At 41.5% G+C, this 22,631-nt stretch overlaps 1 protein-coding gene across 1 annotated transcript in view; it reads right to left on the bottom strand.

Annotated features, from left to right (window-relative positions):
- Window positions 1-22,631, bottom strand: part of GLDC (glycine decarboxylase) — a 45,298-nt gene continuing 22,667 nt past the window's right edge. The window contains exons 9-25 of the mRNA XM_054178781.1: window positions 22,331-22,436; window positions 21,170-21,309; window positions 20,386-20,466; window positions 19,742-19,839; window positions 19,159-19,243; window positions 19,024-19,065; window positions 17,399-17,541; window positions 15,557-15,632; window positions 9,667-9,792; window positions 8,649-8,798; window positions 7,666-7,778; window positions 6,952-7,093; window positions 5,352-5,463; window positions 4,310-4,405; window positions 2,111-2,283; window positions 1,320-1,400; window positions 1-371 (exon numbers count right to left, since the gene is read on the bottom strand). Coding sequence (XP_054034756.1) covers window positions 228-371; window positions 1,320-1,400; window positions 2,111-2,283; window positions 4,310-4,405; window positions 5,352-5,463; window positions 6,952-7,093; window positions 7,666-7,778; window positions 8,649-8,798; window positions 9,667-9,792; window positions 15,557-15,632; window positions 17,399-17,541; window positions 19,024-19,065; window positions 19,159-19,243; window positions 19,742-19,839; window positions 20,386-20,466; window positions 21,170-21,309; window positions 22,331-22,436 — 1,908 coding nt within the window. The 3' untranslated portion in view covers window positions 1-227. The remainder of the gene's footprint in view (window positions 372-1,319; window positions 1,401-2,110; window positions 2,284-4,309; window positions 4,406-5,351; window positions 5,464-6,951; window positions 7,094-7,665; window positions 7,779-8,648; window positions 8,799-9,666; window positions 9,793-15,556; window positions 15,633-17,398; window positions 17,542-19,023; window positions 19,066-19,158; window positions 19,244-19,741; window positions 19,840-20,385; window positions 20,467-21,169; window positions 21,310-22,330; window positions 22,437-22,631) is intronic.

Here is a 22,631-nt window from a genome sequence, read left to right as displayed (position 1 = left end):
CAGAAACCGGACAAAATACTGGACCAAGGCAACTTCAACATCAGCTGCTGTGGAACAGCCACATTTTGTTTATACCTAACATACTTGGTTGTATTTACATTTTAACTGAGCAGTGATACAATTAACAAACATAGTGATTATCCAAAATATACACAGTATATAAATCCCCTATCATCAGGTCTGGGAGAGAAAGGCTATCCCCATGGACTCAGACTGGAAGCAGTCTTTTAGGAAGATGCTCTCTTCTGTTCAGTGAAGGGAGATGCGTAGGCTTCCATTGGTGGGCAGGTACAAACCAGATGCTGATCTCCGTATATGTCATCAATACGAGCAATTGTGGGCCAAAACTTGCTTTCAGGCTTCACAAATGGCTAAGTACAAAAGAAAAAAACATCTGGTTTACTTTTTCTACCAGGCAAATCGACATTAGACGTTTAAAGAATCAGAGGTGCTGGGAAAATTGGTTTTTTTTTAAACTGACATCACACTTCATATCTGTTCTGTAATAAAGCTGGCAGTGGAAAGAACATTTAATTTTTTTAAAAGTTCAGCCATGTACTCCTAACAGGCGTTGGCAAAGAAGCAGCCGTTGTGTGATACAGCTATGATCCTTTGAGTAATTAGCTTACAGACAAGGAAAATCGGAGGGGACTACCAAGATCTGTGCTGTTCAGTATAGCTAAGATACATCAAACAAGGTGGCAAAGTTCACAGGCACAATCAAATTCTTCCTCTTTGAAACAATGGATGGCAATAAAATAGATGCCGTGCAGTTTTAGGTGAGAACATCTAGTTACTGTATAATCAGATACTACGACTCTGGAAACAGTTCTATGTAGTGCTCTGGCGCAGTCTGATGCATCCAGTTCCAATCTGACCTTTATTTGTAGCCGGGTCATTCGTAGTGTGTCTTACCCCATGCTGACTGTGCAACTTGTCAAACCCTCATCCATGTTATTTGGGGCACAGCTTTGAACATCAGGATGGGGGACTCTGGGCCCTTGGTGCGGTATGTCAGGCCTGAAGGGGCTGTTTGCAATAGTAACATATATTATTGAAGTGCTGAGATTCACAAATCCAAGTCAGCACTTCATGTGTTGAGACTTTGTTTGTTTTAAATGATCTCTTACCCTGTCTTGAAAAGCAAAACTAATGGAAGTACCATAGAGCTGAAACAGAGAAAATAAGTACAGTAAAAATGGCTCTGAAGTTTTTATTCTTGCCAGGTTACTTCATCTCCAACTGACCAGAAAAACCACAAAACAGAAAGTACATGAATGTATTACCTGATTACCACTAGGATTCCATTATTTACTCACCAGTGGGAATGCTGCCACTTCTCTGGAGTAAGGACGATCCCACTTGGAAGAAGTGACACAGTTCAGAGTATGTGGTGACATCTACAAGCAAAAATACATGTTTGGGACATGAAATTATGAATGCAGTTGAATGTATCAGTGTGAACCCTCTTTCAGGATCATATTGCGACGTGACCTACTCTAGGCGATCCTGTTCTAGCAGGGGCAGTTGCACTAGGTGATTTTCAGAGGTCTCTTCTAATCCCAACCATTTTATGATTCTGTGAATCTCTTGAAAATACTGTTTTATCTGGGGTCCAAAAAGCAGATTTAACAGGAAACAAGCTGAATGTACTTCCAGCTCTTCCTTGGTACCTAAGTAGTCAGTACAGCATCAGAAGAGTTGAACAAAGCTTGAGCCTATAGAAGTATTTGTGGCACAGTTGCTAAAATAATTAATTAGTTAGTTAGTTAGTTTTAAGGTCATTCGGCTTCCTTTCTTGATCAGATAAAGAAGCACCTCACCCTTCATTACTGTGAGATGGCCTCGAAAATTACGCATCATATGCTGGCATAAATACTTTTCTCTGCCTCACCAGCAAAGGCCAGAATTCTGGCTGGAAAACTCACATGTCGAATCGTGAAAAAAATTAAGGTTTCTAACCCAGTCAAGTTCCAAGAACTTTGTGTGCTCACTGTCACACACTGTTCTATCTGAGAGTACTGAAGGACCAGGAAGCAGGCTCACATGGTCTCCACTAAGCCTCAAGGGTTAAGCTGATGCTGGCTATTTTCTGTAGATGCCACCTTACCTTTAGTGGGTTAAGTTGGGGGTCCATCCTTCCCGCCTCTATTTCAGCAATTTCCTGGCGAATACTTATCATTGCGTCACAAAATCTATCCATTTCTGCCTTGTCTTCAGACTCGGTTGGTTCAATCATAAGGGTCCCTGCCACTGGCCAGGACATGGTTGGAGCATGAAAACCTGATAAACAGGAAGTAAAGTAGAAGAAATTTGTCACTGACTATAGGTTATATGCTAATATATGCATTAGCTAGCAACTGCTTCACAAATTCAGCCCTTTCAGTAATCTCGACAGGGCCGAAGTCAGGTAGTGTTAGCGCTTTACTGTAGAGAAAAGGCAGACTTCACAGAAGTATCTTAGTTTTTAACACTGCATGGTAATGCCATTGTATTGTTTGCAACAGAATTACACACTGATTTAATGAAATGCTTTTAAAATCTTGCCTTTTTCTTTGTTACTTTTCATCCCAAAGCCTGTTGCTTCTTTCCAGCTTTGTTCCTGCTGTTCACTTCAGTAGAAGTGTTATGTCACTCTACCTTCTAAGGCTGTATGGCAAAATTACAATGGTACAGATTTATGCACTGCTAAGCAAGGTAAAAAGAAAATGTGGTCCCTCACGATTCCTGTCTTGCACTACTGCCAGTTACAGCCTTGTGACACTTCTCTTTCAGCTGCAGAGGATGAGAACTTTGCTAAACTTTTCTATTCAATGCACCTCCTTATCTACTGAAAATAAAGTGGTTGCATGCTATTTAAGGCCACAGCAGCCTACCTGCAAGGGCAGAAAGGGTGGGGATTTTTTGTGTCACTACTGGGCCTTGGATTATTTCAGTGATGAAGACATTACTTGTTAGGATTTTAACAGCTTTTGTGCATATTCATTAGAAGCACAACTGCACAGGATCAAGCAGTTTGATGGGTCAGTTTTGTCTGGCAGCATGAGGAGCCATGATCAGATTCTTCAGAGCATGTGTATACAAAATGCCTAAAACATGTCAGGAATGGAAGCAGTTAAATCATGTTAAACCCTGCTACCCCGCTTCAAAAGCATTCTTTTCTTTTGTTGAGTTGTTGGGGGTTTTGTTGTTGATGTTGCAATCTTACTAAGCTCTTGGTTTCAACCCATTTGCTCCAGTGGTTACAAGTCATGTACTTGCAAATTTGAAGGGGCCTTTACAAAACTTGAGAGGTAGCAGCTGATGAGTGACAAGTGTGTCTCTCAGAGGTCCATACTGAGACCAGTGCTGTTTGGTCTCTTCATCATTGATATAGACAGTGGGATCATGCACACCCTAAGCATGATCCCACCTGTTTGCAGGTGACAAGAAGCTGAGTGGTGCTGTTGATATGCTAAGGGACAGGAGGTCATCCAGAAGGACTTGGACAATCCTCATGATCAATACAGTCCAGGGGATGATGTGACAGACAGCAGCCCTTGCAGAAAAGAACTTGGGGGTAGTGGTGGGGGTACTGGTGGATGAAAAGCTGGACATGACCAAACAATGCACACTTGCAGCCCAGAAGGCCAGTTGTGTCCTGGGCTACTCTAAAAAACATGCCCAGCAGAGGTAGGTGATTCTGCTAGTCTGCTGTGCTCTGGAGAGACCTCACCTGCAGTAACATGGCTAGCTCTGGGACCCTCAACCCAAAAAGGACACAGATATAATGGGGAGGGTTCAGAGGACGGCCACAAAAATGATCAGAGGGCTGGAGTACCTCTCCAGGGAGACCTTACAGAAGAAGCCTTCCAGTAGCTGAAGGGGGCCAACAAGAAAGCTGAGGAGGGGCTGTTGACAAAGGCCTGTAGCACTAGGACAAGGACCAGTGGTTTTAAATGAGAGAAAAAGTAGATTGAGATTGGGCACTAAGAAGTAGTTCTTTACTATGAGGTTGAATAACACAGGAACAGGTTGCCCGGGACATAGTGGAGACATTGAAGGTCAGGCTTGATAGGGCTCTGAGCAACCTGATCTAGCTGGGGATGTTCCTGCTTACTGTAGAGAGGTTGGACTAGATGACCTTGGTCCCTTGCAGCACAGAACATTCTCTCATTCTATGAAGATTCTATAATTCTATGAAAGCAGCTACTACAACTCAGGTGATGCAGATCTCTCTCTCTCTTAGCCCTTAAATGAACATGAAGAGAGTGGAAATAATCATCGTAAGGTCACCATCCATAAACATAGAAGTTTCTGTCTGACTTACCGTAATCCTGAAGTCTTTTAGCAAGATCTACAGCTTCAATGTTTGCTGTTTTTTTGAAAGGCCTCGTATCCAGAATGAATTCATGGGCTACATAACCTGTAATTACAAAGTATGCACTATGTTTACCTACTTACAAGGAGAATAATGCAATCTACCAAGCAGTCTGTTCTGATGGGGTTTGTGGAGAACATTGCAAAAAGGCAAATTAAAAAATATCCACGTGAATGAAAGTTCAAACCTGTGAAATTATCAGGTAAGAGCTACACAACTCAGTGTTTGAATATTAGACTGGCCTTCTGAGTCCCATATTAAGAAGAGGCATCATTTCTAGGATTTCCTCATTTCCTACTTCTGTAGGAAAGGGTAGCCAAAGCAGGATTACAACTGTTCTGGAAAAATAATTGGATTTGTCAGTTGCTCATTTGATTCATAGGTTGTCTTGAATTAGCCATGTAGAAGATAGCAGTTTCATGTTATGCCAGAGGAAAGCTCAAATCTGACATGACAGAGAGACTAAAGACATAATTTCTCAATTTTTATCTGTGATCCTGGTGAACATTGTTCCATGTAATTGTCGAATCCTTCAAAATCTGCAGCTTCCATTCAGAGAATATATTCTGTTAAAATGCAGCCTGCAGGTGTAGCTGAGGTATAACCATTAAATTCAAGACATGTATTTTGATGAGCATACATGCTGTACTCAAATGTTCTTCAGTACCATTCAGCTTAAATAAACAATACAGCATTCTCTGACAGTCACTCTATTACAACAGATAATTCTTTCACCTCTTTAGTCATTATTTGTGTCTTGCACCAAGACTGGAGAGCTGTTGCAGAGATCTAGAATGTAGTTTAAATATTTTGCTTTGCCAAAGGGCTTCTCCCCCATCTCACAAAAGCAAATGAGTAGAAATGAGAGAAATTTGGGTGGGTTTGTTGGGTTTTGTTTGGTGTGTTTTTCAGAGAACCATGCTGCAAGTCAGTTTCTGCAATGGGGGGGATGGAAGTTAGACTTGTAAGAGAAAGATTGTCCAATACTTGCCTTTTACTCCTCTGAAAAGGATTTTGTAGTGCTTCTCTAGCCTCTTTGCCATGTAGTTTGCATTTAGTATAGCAATCTCAGAAGCATGCTTTAGACCCTTTGCTCCCATTGTCTGAAAGAGGAATAACATGAAGAAACAGATCTAAGTACACTCCCAAGCCAGGTGTGTTGTACTGGCAAGCATGATGGACAACAGCACCTTAATGCATCTTCCTAGTTGTAAGGCAGTCATGCTGCTGTTACACTTTCCCGTTCCACAGTCACTGAAACACACTGATTATTACTTGAGAGCAGCTGTGGGGTATGTGGAAGATGAGACTGCTAACTCTGTAAGAATTTCTGCTTAAAATCACCAAGGGGAAAATGCAAACCTTTTAGCAAACTAAGAAGCTCTGAAGTGAGTAGAAAACAAGAGAGCAGAATTCAAGATTTTCTGAGAACTGCACAGTGCCTGCCACCATCCTTGCTCCCAGGGACAGAGCTATGTGTGCTTACTGTACAGATTATCCCAGCAACTCAAACTCTGTTTGCTGGTGTCATGTCACAGATGATACTGCGTCTTAACAAAGACCAAAGCCAAATGAACACAGATGCATTTGCATCTCTGTTAAAGCATTGCAGAAGGACAGTGCTGAAACTGAGCTGTGGTTGAATTTTTTTAACACTGCACTTAGAAGTTAAGGAGCAAACCAGCCTTCAAGGTAGCCTTCTCAGTTGGGACAGTGTAACAGGTGGCAAATTGCATCGTGAAGAATCGGCTTCCCTTAAAATTTTACTACAGCTTAAAATACATTGTAATAGGAACCAGCTTACAGCCAGAGGTGGTTTTTACAGCTGAAAAGCCACCATGCAAGTTGTACCAGCTCATATTTACTCATTTGAAATTCCACAAGAGGGGAAGTTTCCATGGTCAGGATTTCAAATTGGGCTACAGGGTACTCTGCTTGTATGTTCACCATTCCCCCTCTTTCTCTCACTGAAAGCTTTAAATGTTGCTCACAATCCCAGCACATCATGTTCTCAAACAGATGTTGAATCTACATTCACTTCTGAATGCTGTGTATCTAACAAAATATTTACAGGCTTATCACTAAATTGCAAGGCATTTAAAAATTACATAGCTCACAGCTTTTCACACACCTTATGCCAGATCTAAGTTCAGTTTTCAAATTCAGTAAATTCCCCTAGAACTCATGTTCTTACTGAACAAATTTTGGAAAGACATACAGGTCAAGTATTCTTGGGACAACACTAATTACCAAGCAGCTTTTAAACATGAAAACTTTGATGGCAGAAACAGTGGAGGGGCAAGCCTGATTGCAGCTTTCTGCCCTGTGTCCACCTCACCTGTTTCAAGAGATAGAAAAATGAAGTTTTAAGCAGAATCAACAAGTTCAGCAGCTGTCCTGCCATCCTTTCGTACTGCAATGGATGGCAATGGGATGTTCCACTGTTTTACTGGAACACAAGGAAGTTCAAAGGATGTAAATAACCCATAGTCATATGCTTTAAAGTCTCTTCAGCATGTTCAGGTGATTCCTCACACTTGCCTGAACAGAAACAGACTCTCAGCTGATACTCCTTGTAAAAGTCTACCCACCTTGATATAGACCCAGGAAATAGGCAATATAGCACTGGAACCCCAAGGCGCAGCACTGACAGTACCCAAAGGACATGCATCCTTTTCTGGCTGAATTTTGATGACAGGGTGGCTGGGCAAGTAGGGAGCCAAATGTTTCTTCCTAAAACAAAAACATTGATTTTAGAACTTAAATGTGACATTTGTGCCTGTGTTAACATTTTTGGGCAGTTTCAGCAGTAGCTTCTCTTCATCCCAAATAGTCCTCCAAGCAAACTTGTTGTTTTCTTGAAGAGAAAGTTCATTAATCTAACTGCTTATAGTGGAGGATGGAAAAAAATACTTTTAAAAGAGTAAGATTACTTTCTTTTAAAGGAATATGACTGCTCCGTCGAATAGATTCTCATTGTTCACGTATGACTTCTGAGTTCTTCATTATGTAGGATATCAGCCCTCGAAGTCCACAGATCATCTCTTCATTTACTCAGAAAAGAGATGTCTGAGCAAGGTCTACATACATACTAAAGTGCTGACATGAAACTTTGCTTTTGTCAATATACAGGAACCTCACTGTTCAAGAGATCAGTACATGACTATTCTGGAAGAAGGACAAAAGTTTACTAACAACAGTAAACTTCTCGCATCCATGGCTCTGTACTTAGGTAAACCAAGATTCACTAAGGGATGGGTTTGGTTTTTTTTAATTCAAGAAAAGGCTAATAAAGAGATACCCACACTCCAATTGGTCCCATTCCAGGTCCTCCTCCTCCATGGGGAATGCAGAAGGTTTTGTGAAGGTTTAAGTGAGAGACATCAGAGCCATAATCCCCAGGACGACACAGACCAACCTGCGAAGGGAATAATCAGTCTCAAAATATTCTTTACCTGCCATTTTAAGACCTGTTCTACAGTCATGAGAAACACATTGAAAATGATGTTACATGCTTTTCTGTTTTATTTTAATGTGACACATTATGAGCAAGAACTGATTAGGAATTGTTATGTGTGTAAAGAATCAGAGAATCATAGAATTCCAGGGGCTGGAAGTGACCTCCAGAGATCATTCGAGTCCAACCCCCCTGCATATCAGGACCACTTAGGGCAGGTCACTCAGGAACATGTCCAGTTGGGTTTTGAAGATCTCTAGAGAAGGAGACTCCACAACCCCTCTGGACAGCCTGTTCCAGTGCTCTCATTGTCCCAGTAAAGAAGTTTTTTTTCTCATGTTGAGATGGCATTTCCTGTGATTGCATTTATGTCCAATGCCCCTCATCACTGGGTATCACTTAAAGGGACTAGCTTCATCCTCCTGACAGCCACCCTTCAGATATATTTGTAGACACTGGTAAGGGCCCCATCTCACCCTTCTCTTCTCCAGAATAGACAGTCCCAGATCTCTCAAGCCTTTCCTTGTAAGAGAGTTGTTCCAGTCCCATAACCACCCTCATAGCCCTTTGACAAAGATTAGGCAGACTAAGCCCATTTCAGCGAACAACTCATACATCTTACAACGCATGTCAGAGCACAATCAGATGAAAGATAATAATTTTCATCATCTAATTTTTATTACTGTTCTCAAACCTCACCTCGTTCACCAAGCACTGTGTTTTCTTATCTGGAACCAGTGTTAATGTCTGAACTGAGTACTGCCATGCTATTTTTATTCCAAGGAAATGTACCCACCCAATTTGAATAAACATGCACAGGAGATTTTGTACCTGGGCATTCATATTTGCTCCATCTAAGTAAACCTGGCCTCCATGTTTATGTATAAGGTCACACACATCTCCAATCTCTTCTTCAAACACACCATTGGTGGAAGGGTATGTGATCATGATGGCTGCCAAGTTCTCTTTGTGCTTGTCCACCTGGCGGCAGGGAGGTAAATGAACAGAACACAATGAGGCTCCTAAAGCTTCTTAACAGAAAATGTTAACAAAAACTTGTAATTGGTCATCAAATGTTTGACAGGTGTGAAGCAAGTCCATCAGCAGGTAGTCTAAGTCATTTATAGTCAGAAAAAGATACTGGACTCTTTTCTTCAGCAATACCTATGGGAAAAGAATGTTTTCTCAATAAATGGGAATTTCAAATCATGGGAGAAAGCATGGTGTTAAAAGATGTATGTAGAATAGTCACTTCTAGGACATTAAGACATGTCAAGTGAAACATCTGGCCTTCGAGGCAATCTGATACGATGACCATCCCCCTACTTTCAGCAATGTAGTTTGGTGATTACAATAAAATCCTGCTCAAATATGTATTTTTGGAAATGTATCCTGCTAATCCCTTGGATTCCCAAGACTCACCTGCAGCCACTCTACTTGAAAACAGAAGAAAGTTGCCTAGCAACACTTTCCCCAGCAGAGGTGGGCTTGAACTTTGCTAGGCAAAGCCTAAAGATCAGTTTCACATGCTTCACACTCAGGAACATGCTTCATTCATTTCAAATACTAGATGTAGGCCTAAAAGGTCTGCTATAAAAGAGCCTACTGTGTAGAAAGACTCTCTGAGCAACTCCTGCACCAAAAATCCCCAAATAAAGTGAAATATCATGTATCATATGGCCAGTACCTGAGTGAACAAGAAAAGGAAAGAATCCTTTATGCTTTACCAGCAGGTATTCAGTATTATTGCCCTGTTTTCTCACAAAGTCTGATTCAGCTGCCAACACTATTTCATGTCGAGGAAAAGGAGTATTCCTGCCTTGGAAATTAAAGATAATTAAGTACTCACCATTGCTTTCAGATGGGGGATGTCAATACTCCCATTTTTATCCACTTCAATTGGCTGAATCTTCATCCCCGCCATTTGTGCACTTGCTGGATTTGTACCATGAGCAGATTTTGGAATAAGGCAAACCTTAGGAGGGAAAAATAAGCAGGAGCTAAAGTATAACTAGTTAAAAAATCTTAAAGCATGATTGTCTATGTTCAGCTATAACTCTATCAAAGTTTTCAAGAGGGATTCTGAGGGAATATTTACTGGCAAATTCCCACTTGTATGGAAGGCTGTAACTAATTTTTCTTTGACGCAAATCCATTCAGGTATCTACGTGTAAATACTCATTAGGAAAATACAGTTTCATTTGCTGCAGAAATCATCTTTAGGGCTGCAGTTACAGAATATTATCTTGGATGCCCACATTTAAAATGACTTCCTCTATCCACTGTCATTTAATTAAAGACTTTTCCCTCCGCCCTTTTTTTTTCCCCAGCAATCAGTCTCCGTATGTAGCCTGACTTGAAAGGAAAAACTTTCAAATGACAACTTTTTACTACACCTCCAGCATTTTCTTCTGTATCTTATTCAAACCAAAAATTTAGATGGAAATACTCTGGCTATGGCTCTAGACAATTCATTTAAAAAGTATTAAGAGAAGTACTTTAACTTAAATGCAGGTTCCTGTTAGTTAGGAAAAGAGCTCAGGATATTTCCAGGTGTTTGTTGGGAACTCTACCCCTTCCAAAGTAAATAAATATACCCTCCCTAAAAACAACCTTTGCTTTTGTTCAATGAAGATATTGAAATATTATTCTACTGGAAGGATTAACTAAGTTTATTAAGTTAACCAAACTTAGTGGCATTAAACAACTGATAGCAAGGCACTTTTTTTTCCACGAGAAACTGCACAATGGTCTCATCTCTTACTCACGTTCCACAGAGATGCTGAGATAAATGTTAATTACTTGAAAAGCTATTCCAAGGAACTGATTCATCTGACTCAGCACCTGGCATTTGCTCTTCCTGCAGTGAACTGTAGACATTTTACTGTACAGCTATGCTGACAGGAAACAGAGAGGCCAGTGCCAGTTCTGGGGAGAACTGTGGCATGATAGCCGTATGGAAGAAGAGTAAAGTGAGTCCAGATTGCTACTCGGTTTTGCCAGTCTGCATCTGCAGCTTCTGGTACAGAATTCATGGATCGTGTGACGATGCAGACAGATCTGAGCTGTCAGGTATGTTGATTTGTTAAGATTTTATTTTTCAGCAAGAGAGCACCAAATCTAAATTAAGCCAACTACAAGAAGCTAGATCTGACAATTTACTTAGTTCCTCCAGCCCAGGAGAAAGGTCAACATCTTGTGGAATTTCTTCTTTTCTGTTTTCCCCTCACATTTTTTCCAAAGGATTATCTTGATTTTAGTGTAACATTTGAAATCTGTTAACGGTGAGTAACTGCAAGCAGAGCACAGGCTCTTTTTTCTGTGCAGTTAAACTCTGGATATTTCTGAGTATAAAAGGTTCTGCTCTGGCAGGGGGTTGGACTAGATGATCTTTGGAGGTCCCTTCCAGCTGTCCTGAAGGTTCAAACCCCAAAACATGCCCTAGCACAGACAATGGGCTAAGGACCTGTGAATGTGCTAACCTGGACAGTTCCTGGGATCCAGATAAATAAGTACCACAGGTAATTAACTTTGTAACACAGCTGTGAACTGTGTGTGCCCCTGGCCACGCTCGAATATGCCCCATCCTAGAGGGCCAGTTATCAGGGTTCTGTGTTACCAAAGGGCATTAATTGTCTTGGGACAGTATTTAAACCAGATCCCACTGTCTGTATCACTGACAAAGGTATCACAGTATCACAGTATAACTAAGGTTGGAAGAGACCCCAAGGATCATCGAGTCCAACCTGTCTCCACAGACCTCATGACTAGACCATGGCACCAAGTGCCACGTCCAATCTCCTCTTGAACACCTCCAGGGACGGTGACTCCACCACCTCCTTGGGCAGCCCATTCCAGTGATGAACGACTCGCTCAGTGAAGAACTTTCTCCTCACTTCGAGTCTAAACCTCCCCTGGCACAGCTTGAGACTGTGTTATTAAACAGCTATGTTCTGCTCCCTTGTCCCTGAGAACAAGGGAGTCCTACTGACTAACTCCTTGAAGAGATGGAAGTTCGGTTCCCTAAAATTCAGGGCCCTGACTATGCTCTTTGTCTGTCTTGCACCCCTTAGGACTGTGAACACCAGCAGTGCAGCCCAGGCTGCCTCAAATCTTGACATCAGTGATGAGCTTGCCTGCATCGGTGACCACTGGATCCAGAATCACATCCCCTCAGGCAGGGCTATTTTCTACCTAAAGAAGTTATCATTTAAGTACTCCAAGAGTCTCCTGGATTGCCTACAGTACACTGTGTTACTGTTCCAGCAGGGGTTAGGGTCATTGAAATCCCCCAGAAGGATGAGGATCTGTGAATGCTCCAATTAAACTTATATCTAAAACTTAAACTGACACAGTCTTTCTTCAAGGCATCACAGATTGTTCAGGTAGCACCAAGGAACAATATTATTTTCAGACTTTTCAGCTATAGCTGCTTCCTATTCAATGCAAATAAAGAAGAACCTTTAAAAGAAGATAAGAATTAGTAATTCTATGAAACATAGTGTACTTCTAAGAACTGCTCCCCCTTTGGGATTAACTACATTTGTAGAACCTCTCAGGTTTGTAAGAAACCTGCTTTGTCAAGTTGCAATGGTATAACTGCGAAGCGACAAGTTGAGGTCAAAATTTCAGGTAATTAGTGTAGAAGAGAATGCAAATCCAGTGTCTATACTCCAGCACTACCTACTGAAGATGATCCTCAACTAATCAAAACTGATTTGCACCATTAATCTGCAGCTTTGGTGGCCCCTGTGGAGCAAGTTTATTTCCATAAATCAGACAGAAATCTCTTTAAAACAGTTTGAAAGGACAAAACCTGGATGAACCTAAGGAATTCTGAGCAGCTACCAAGGCATATCAGAGGCTTGTCTGATGCTCTTCTGCCAGGAGTGGCTATACTGGGAGCCATCTAATGTCATAAGCAGCGTCACTTTTAGATACCAAGTTCCTGTTCCCTTTTTAACTGAAAGTTCTGGACAGTGTCATACTACCTTCAAAAAGAGAAATTATAATTTCCCATTTTCTTTTGAGATGTGGACCTAGATTCATCTCACTGAAGATGTGAATCACTGTTTTCCATTCATGAACAGCCAGTGATAGCTGCAATGGTTAGCTCCACACACAGGTTTTAGGTCCCTTCATAAATGTCCTGATATTTCATGGCCCTACTGAGCTAGGAATAGCTCATCCTTAAGTTCACAGTCCAGGCTACCTGATTCACTTCAATTCTGGCAGCCTGGTCTGCTTGCTTGCTGCTTTGGTGTTCTTCAGTGGTGCCGCCTGCTTGTGAGCATCTGCATGATATGTAACTTTGCAGTAATACTTTTGATCTGGGCACCAATGTGTTGGCAGAAGCCATCAGCCCACACAGCTGTTGGCATCCTCCCATCACTCCACAAAGCCAGACGGGCCCTACCCTCTCCTACCCTGATGGCATCATTGTGCCCCTGTGGATCCAATGTGCCAGGCCACTGAACCCATAGAGTCCATCAAACTTTGATGTGCCCCTCATCTGCATAGCCAGAGACAGGAACCTTTTGCTCCTGCTTGTAGTATCCAAACTGACTCTCATGGTGTCAGACCATAAGTCCCTTCACCAAACTCAAGAGAGACATTTTCAGCCCTTATTCCATGTTTCGGGGCCTGCTGGTTACTTTCCACTGTCTTGGCAGCAACTGGTGCAGCAGCCTTCTTGGCTGGTCCCTTTCTAGCATCTGTCTTCCCCTTTAAAAGTTCTGGCTTCTCGCTTTAAGGTGTGTGCATTGTACCTTTCCTTTATGTCCTACCCCAGCATGCAGGAAGAACCAGCAGGTGCCATGTGATGTGCACTGGGGGCTCCCTTTCCCTCTGGGGACACTGACTTCACAGGACACTCCTGACAGCTGAAACATCACCCATGAGGATGAGAAGTGGAGGGACTTTTTGAAACACCACGTCTCAAGATATGACCAGTTCATCATCACCAGCGAATTGGTGCTGTAAGACATATATTTTCAACAGACCTCCTCTACCTGGCCCACATGTACTGGACATCAATCTGCTCATTGTCCAGGTCACTACAGACCACCTTCCACCATTGCTCATTCTCTTAGGTGCTGAACACCTTCCTCAGAAAGGGCTCAGTTGCCTCAGTAATTAATGAGATTACCCCTGAGAGGACACCTCACACTCAACAGGAACTACCTGTAATAAAATGTATATTTTTATATATTTTACTACTTAATACCTTGGGCAGTGGACTCTTCAGACACCTCTGTAACTTATTTACAAAGTATATTTACAGGTTCTGTTATTCGGTTGTGAGTGATACATTCCACACATAAAGACAGTTAGATGATTTAAGCACAGACCTAAGAATTTCCAATACAGCAATTCAAATTGGAAGTAAAGGTGCTGCAATATACACTTTCCCACAGATGGGATTCCGTGGCAGATTAGCCAGGTGCTCATGACTTGCTCCTCTGTCTGGTATCTTCCCAGATGCTGTGGCTACAATTTGAGTTGCCCTTGGCTCAGAGAGGGCTAGGGGGGGCTCTCTCATGTGCTCCAAGGCCAGGCTGTACTGACCCCTGAGAGACTCCACTAGATACAGGCCTCCAACTAGACTCTGTATTAGATAATAGGATCAAGTATCTTAGATAAGGGTGCTCAACATGCCCATGCAACGGAGCTGCACACATCAGCCCCAGAGGTGTAATCCTTTGTTGTCTCTGCAAGGTGGCTAATGCAGCATCACAGCAGGGTTATCAAAATATTTCAAAGCACAGCAAAATACTTTGATAAACAGCACTCCAAGCAGCAAGAGCTAAGAGCAGCTATTAAAAAAGCATAGACTCTAACATACACAGTAAAGCAAACAAACTCTGTGACCCAGAGCTGGCAGAAGCCAACTAACAAGATAATGTGCTCAGCTCAAAACTGGCATTGCCTCAAGCCCCGTCCTGTGCACTGAAGAGGACTGTGATTGGTTGACTCAGGCAATAGTCAAACACACTGCTACTCACTCCCTATTCACATGGGACAAGGAGAAAACAGAAGTAAGGTGAGCAAACTCATGGATCAAGAGAATGACAGTTCAATGGGTAAAACAAAAGATGTGTGAGCAAGCAAAGCAAGAAGAGGAATTAATTCATTACTTCCCATGGCCAGGCAGAAATCCAGACACCTCCTGGAATGCAGCCTTCAGCATGTGTAATAGTTGCCTTGGAAGAAAAATGCTGTAACTATGGCCTTCTCTGCTTTGTCCTTCTTTCTGAGCTTTTATTGCTGAGCATGCCATAGTTTGTGTATACACTAGCTGTCCTGGCTGTTTCTCTCCCAGACTTCCTCCCTACCCTTGAGAGAAAGAGGCTGGGGCATAGCGGGGAATGAGAAAGAAAGCAAGCCCTGATACTGAGCAAGCAATAGCCAAAACGTCTCTGTTACCAACACTACTTGAGCCACAAATCCAAAGCACAGCATCACATGGGCTGCTGTAGATAAAGTTAATTAAACTCATCTCAGTAAGATGCAGTACAGTTGTTCTTTGAGGGAGTCCCTTTTCCTCACTCCCACTGTCTGTAAAGTAAATAAAGACTTTGAAGATGATAGCCACAATCCATGAGGGAAGCAGGGAATACTGAAAGCTTTTCCTCGATGAGAAGCCTTGTTTCTCACTAGGTGAGTCCCAGCAGCTGAATCAACTCTCCTTTTTCCACTTTCCACCCCAAGTACTTTCCCACACAATTACTGACACTTACAGTTCTATGACGTTCTCCTTTTGCATTTAAATAAGCTTTGATTGCAGCCAAACCTGCATACTCTCCTTGGGCTCCACTGCAAGAGGAAAACACAAACCTTGTTACACAAGCACACAAACCAGAAAGTGCCAGCCAGCACTCTACTGAAATATGAAATTTGTCCAGCCCTAATCCTTCCCAATGGCTTTAGACAAGTGTCAGAAAATGTAAAGAAGCACATGCCATGGATTAAATTTTAAACAGACAACCATTAATTAACATATCTTGCCTCTTGCAAACAGTAGATGAAAAAAGTTATGCCATTTACCTGCTTACACTATGATGTCAAATTCTTTTGCTGAGTTGAGCCTGTTTCTGCACATAGCAGGGGACTGTGTGCCTGACTACAGAGAGGCAAACTAATACTGAAATGCATAGTGTATGCAGCGAAAAATGAAAACTCCTTCAGTGACAGGCTGCAGCAGTACTCAGTCAGCTCTACTTTATTTCTGTGAGCATGTAGATCCTAGGCATTCTTTAGTCAAAATCCCATATTAGCTAGTGCATCAAATACCACTTTCAACAATTATGTAGCTGCCAGCTTATGCAGCTTATTTCTATGTCAAACCTTTAATTTTAGCTCACAGGAGGATCTCAGTAACATCACTTTTTTAAGGAAACAGTGGTGGAGAACTGGCCTTCACAGAGAAGACAACACGGGAAAAAAAGGTTAAAGTAATAGAAAAGACCAACTCACTAAACTTTTAGAAGAGACAAGACAAAATAAGGTTCTGCAGTTTTGAAAAAAGAAATTATAAACTCTGAGTGCAAAAATTATAAAAGCTGGGTGTACCCTCAGCAAGTTTGCTGATGACACCAAGCTGTGTGGTGCAGCAGACACACTGGAGGGAAGGGATGCCATCCAGAGGGACCTTGACAGGCTGGAGAGCTGGGCACAAGCCAACCTCATGAGGTTCAACAAGACCAAGTGCAGGGTCCTGCATCTGGGTCAAGGCAATCCCAGGCACAAATCCAGGCTGGGCAGTGACTGGCTGGAAAGCAGCCCTGGGGAGAGAGACTTGGGGGTGCTGGTGGACAAGAAGCTCAACATGAGCTCTCAATGTGCACTTGCAGCCTGGAAAGCCAATCAGATCCTGGGCTGCATCAAGAGAAGTGTGGCCAGCAGGTCAAGGGAGGTGATTCTCCCCCTCTACTCAGCTCTGGTGAGACCCCACCTGGAGTACTGCCTCCAGTTCTGGAGCCCCTGTTACAAGAAGGATATGGACATGCTGGAAGGGCCAGAGAAGGGCCAGAGAAGGGCCATGAGGATGATCAGAGAGCTGGAGCACCTCTCTTAGGAGGACAGACTGAAGGAGTTGGGGCTGTTCAGTCTGGAGAAGAGAAGGCTCCGAGGTGTCCTAATTGTGGCCTTCCAGCATCTGAAGGGGGCCTACAAGAAGGCTGGGGAGGGACTTCTCAGGATATCAGGTAGTGACAGGACTACAGGGAATGGAATGAAGCTGGAGGTGGGGAGATTCAGGCTGGATGTGAGGAAGAAGTTCTTCACCAATAGAGTGGTGAAGCCCTGGAGTGGGTTGTCCAGGGAGGTGGTTGGGGCACTGTCCCTGGAGGTGTTTAAGACCAGGCTGGATGAGGCTGTGGCCAGCCTGATCTAGTGTGGGGTGTTGGAACTAGATGATCCTTGTGGATTCTCCCAACCCTGACTGATACTAAAATCTTCTCTTCAGTGAAATTATCAAGTTTAACTTAGAAACTTCTTCTAGCTTTGGCATGCACATTTTTTTTCAGAGGGAAGGTTTTGGAAGCACAGTAAATAGTGAATGTTCCCAAAAAACTTCCTACCTGTTTGGCTGGAAGGAGATTTTGTCATAGCCAGTAATCTCACACAGGTCCTTCTCCAAATCCTTGAAGAGCTGCTGATACCCTTGAGCTTGATCCAGGGGCACAAAAGGATGGATATTGGCAAATTCTTTCCATGAAATAGGCTGTGAAAAATCAGGGGTGGGGGTGGGGGGGGGTGGTGGAAAGGGGTATGTGCTGTAGTAAAAAAATTCTGCAGACAACTCTGTTTTATTGTTAAACTCTATGCAGAAAAGAAGCCACCTTGTGCTCAAATAAAAATCAAACATTTGCACAGCAAGACAAGTTCTCAACCTCACTGTAGGATGTGGCCTGGCTGAACAGAATGCTTTGGCTAGAACTTAGGGAAAAATAAGGAGAGTTTATGATCTTAGGAAGAATAGGCAATTCTAGAGGACTGCAAGGATGTTGTGATGCTATGGAGGGCAAACATTAGAAGCACAAAAACCCAACTAGAACTTTATCAGGTTACTGTTATAAAAGGCAGTAAAAATGTTTCTATTAATAAACTCGCAACAAAAGGAGGATTAATGAGAATCTCTATCCTTCATTGGATGCAGAGGAAAATACTGTGACTAAGGCTGAGGAAAACACTGATGTACTTAATGCTTTATTTACCTCAATCTTTAATAGTAAGACCAGCTGTTCTCTAAGTACCCAGCACCCTGAGCTGGTAGACAGGGACAGGAAATAGAAAGAAGCCATCATAATCCAAGGGGAATATAATACACACACTCACACAAGTCTATGAAGCTGCAGTCTCAGCTAACTGGGGAGGTCCTACTTGACTAGACGTTAGCAAATATGATACCCATCTACAAGAAAAGCTGGAAGGAAGGAAACTACGGGCCTGCAAGTCTAACCTTGATGCCAGGGAAAGTTATGGATCATTGAATACCATCACTAATCAAGCAATCGGGCCAAGTTAGGATGGGCTGATGAAAGGCAGGTTGAGTTTGACTAAGTAGACTGCCTTTTGTGACTCAGTGAATAAGAGAAACCCTATGGACTTTAAAATACTTCAGCTTTTTTTTTTGTTGCTGTTTCTCACAGGATTTTCATGGAAAAACTATCTGCTCATGACTCGGATGTTCGTATGCTTCGCTGCGTAAAAAAACTGGCTAGACGGCTAGGCCAAAAGAGTGGTAGTGAATGAAATTAAAGCCAGCTGGTGGCTGACCACAACTGGTGTTATCCAGGGCTCAGTAGTTCTCTAACATCTTCATCAATTATCTGGACAAGGGGATTAAGCATGCCCCCAGTAAGTCTGTCAGGTTTGGTGGAAGTGGGGGTAGGAAGGCTCTACAGAGGGATCTGGACAGGTTTGATTAATGAGCTGAGGGCCAAGTGCCAGATTCTTCACTTGCATCACAACAACCCCAGTTATGGAATCTTCAAAGCCACTTACTTTCTAGCTGTTGATGAACTACTCTGCTTTTCAAAGATTTCTTCCTAGAAGAAAAGGGAGCTGATGACTTTAGCTACTTCTGAAATGGCCTCCTCAGCTAGAGTACCACACCAAAAGCAGTCTTTACTTCTCTACAGTGACACTGGCCAGATAGTTTACTTATGTGGGTCTCAAATAAGACAGCATTATTACAACTTACTGTAAGTTCAGCTGAACTATTGAGCTTCATTGTGCAGGATCCCTAAAAAATCAAACATACTTGTCAGTATTTATTGACATATATAAATATGTAGGTAAGTACCCATTTTTTAAATCTTTTTTGGTAAATACCTACCAAAGGAATCATGCTGTGAACAAGGGAAATATCTTTGTTTTCTAACCTTTTCATGTACCGCACAATATTTGTCTCAGAGTGATAGCTGGAGAACACAAAACATGGTGTTAAGGCAAGAAGATTAGCTATATCAGTGGGTTGATCTATGCTTTAATATAGGAAAAGCCCTATAAAAAGGATTAAAACTGAGGATATTTAAAAATATATACCAGGCACTTCTTTCCAAATCAGTGCTTTATGCTTGCTAATAGTAATGTGGCTGAAAAAACTGCTATTACCATTTGCTCGGAAATGCTATCAGGGAATATAAGGACTGTAGTAAGTTGCTGATACTACATCCTCAAATATTAGCTTGTACAATGTAGCAGGTTAATGGAAAAACACATTCTTCATTTGACGATGAGTACTGTTTTGACCATTTAAACGTAAAAGATGTCTAAAAATACCACTATATAGATTATTTCACAGTAACAAGTGACTATGTGAACATACCTACAAAACTGTCCTCAACTCCAGTACCACTTTTGAAAGGAGATACATTCAGATACCACCAAAGTATCAAATATGCAGCAATTTCACAAACCTGTTGAAAACCTGATGCGTCAAGAATTTGGAAGTTCTCTTAAATGGGGTGCTAAAGATGCCTTTGGTTTCCTCGCCCATACCCTCAGCAATTAGCTCCTTTGACACAAAGAAATATGGAGTCAAACACTTTCCCATTCTGTTTTCCCAATTTCCATCAAAACTAGCTCATACTACCAGATTACATCAAGATTTAATTAGCTCTTTGGGTCAACAGACCTTGATTAGCATAAGTACCTGAATATATCTAGCATGATAAAAGCATTATATTAAAACTGGGTACTGGATGTCTCAGTAGTCTTCATCTTCAAGTATTGCTGCTAGTTACTAATGGCATGCAACAAAAATTGCAGTCAGAGAGACCGTCATGTCCAAACCCTCACAAGACAAGTAATAACCTAAATCTAAATGCAAGGTTCTCCAGTTGACTGAAGGGACTGTGTCACAATCAGAAAATGCCATTTCTCAGTTACATAAATCATTGTTTTCTCTTACTGCCTCTTTCTTTAGGAGAGGATCTGAAATTCTCAGCATTTTACAAGTGGTCATCACACAGACACCCACTATCCCAAAGAGCAGTTTTGCTTTTCACCAAAATTTGAAACTTTAAGATAACTTAATCTGTATAATTTCTTGTCCACTTACAGCTGAAGACTCACAACCAAAAATCCATAGTATGTCATCTAGGTCTTTCTCATTTACAGTTTCATCAAGTGATACTCCAATCTACGGATAAAATCAAGAGTTATTACTCAAAGCTCTTTGTTCAGAGGCATACTGTATTTGTCCTTGAGAAATAATATTCCAGAAACACAGGAAGGGAAAAAAAACAAACAAAAAGAAAACTAAACCAAACAAACAGAAAATCAACTTACCCAACAACATGCAAATATCACTCATTTTAGGTAATAGGTACATAAAATTTTCCAATTTCTACCTCTCCCCTGACAAGCCATCCACACTGGATGGTTCATAAGCTTCGAGACTTCTGATTTCACTTCTAATGTTTCTAAGTGTTTTCTGTTTAATCAGAAAGTTGCCCATTTTACTGGAGTGCCCAGACCCCTCATTCCATTTTACAGAACATATTAGACTTTGCCAGCAGTCCTTAGTGCCTACCAAAATGCAGTTTAAATTTGAATGTCTTTGAATACCGGAGGCCACCTTGCACTTTATCATTAAGTTTTAGATTGTCTCCACTCTAGCCCTTAGTGGTATATTTAACATGAACAGGCATAAAATGAAAATACAATGACTATTTCTGGAAGTAAATCGCTTAGCAAGTAAATTCTTTGTATCATCTTTATAACTGACTGATACCGCTAAGCAAATTACAAGAAGTCTTAAATATCTTGTTCTGTTTAGCACATGTAATGATCACAAACTTATCATGCTACAAAAGTCCCCAAACCTTTATGCAGTTGCTTACTTTGCCATCACTATAAATCCGAAAATTTATCTTTCGAAGAGCTGCCCTGTCCAAAACCTCTTGGACTGAGCATCCACATGTGACTGTCAAGGTATCAAAGAACAGATCGTGGTGTAGTTTATGACCAGCTCGCCTGAGACCTAAAAAAACCAGTAAGATAATTCATTCTACTAGCTGCATACTGCAGTGTTTGCCTACACAGTACTTGCTTAAGACTATCAATCTCACATATAGGTTCTTTTATATAACAAAGCAAAAAAATCCCCTTTTGTATAGAGCCGCAAAATCATCAGCTTTTTAGTGAAACGTCACTGCTTATGGAATGCATCTAAATCAGATTCAGACCTAATTAATAGTGCAGACTGAAACTAAGAAAGATCCTCCTGATATATCAAATTGTATCATTTATAGCAGCAGAATTGGTATAGGAATGCAATAAGGTCAAAATCACAAGACTGGAAAAAAAACCTGTATTCTATAAATGGATACTAACTGTCATGGAGCTTGCCATAACAAAGCTTAGAGACTGAGTGGTTTTCACAGCAGGAAAAGGTCTTCCAACTAGGCTGGCATATAAAACACTGATAACTGTGGCAGTAGTTATTCAGTTCCTAGCATTTCAGTTCTGCATAGCTCCTGACAGCAGAGGTAGTCATACCAGTGGCAAAATCCTACCAGACCACAGAGTCCACCTTCAATCATTATTGTCTGCTAAAGACTGATTCCAGTCAGCTGTTAAGCTCTGGGATTTCAGTTTTTGTAGTAGGCATGATACCCATCTTAACTGAAACGTTCTCATTTGTTTGACCTTATTTATTACTTATTTTCACTGTGCTATTAATACTGTGTGCAGATTTCTGCGTGCAAACTAGGAGGGACCAGTAAATGAAGTACCAATGTGGCAGCTAGAAAGCAGTATTTTAATATTATCTAGACACTTGCTGTTAGTTTGCAAGGAAGCAGAAGTAATGCCTGCAAGCTCATTTCACATAGATAGCCAATTCTTGATTGTCATTGTTAAAAGTTCATAAAAACATTAGTTATGAATTTTGTATCAAAATGTTCTCTCTAGAGTTGAGAGATGTCATGTCATCTGGGGAGAAAAACTCCCATAACTTTATTTCAGCAGGTGTAAGGTGTAAGCAAACATGAAATACTCACCTTCAGCAAGGATTAGAGTAGCACTGTGTACCCGTCTTGCAATATGCCTTAATCCACTAGACCCATGGTATACACCAAACATGGCTGCCATGTTAGCCAGAAGTGCCTAGGATCCAAATATATTTTAGCATATTATCATTATAAAAGATTAATTCATGTCAGTTTAAGCGGAAAGGTATCTCTAGCATGCAGGGACAACCATGTATACTCAGCTGATATAATAGATGACTACATGTTGCCTACACAATAAAAGGTAAGAAAGGGAAAATACTTTTATGAAACTGAAGCAGTGAATTATGAA

Source organism: Dryobates pubescens, chromosome Z, assembly GCF_014839835.1.
Source record: "Dryobates pubescens isolate bDryPub1 chromosome Z, bDryPub1.pri, whole genome shotgun sequence".
NCBI lineage: Eukaryota > Metazoa > Chordata > Aves > Piciformes > Picidae > Dryobates > Dryobates pubescens.
Note: the sequence above shows the minus strand (reverse complement) of the source record. Positions and strands in the feature narration are given on the sequence as shown.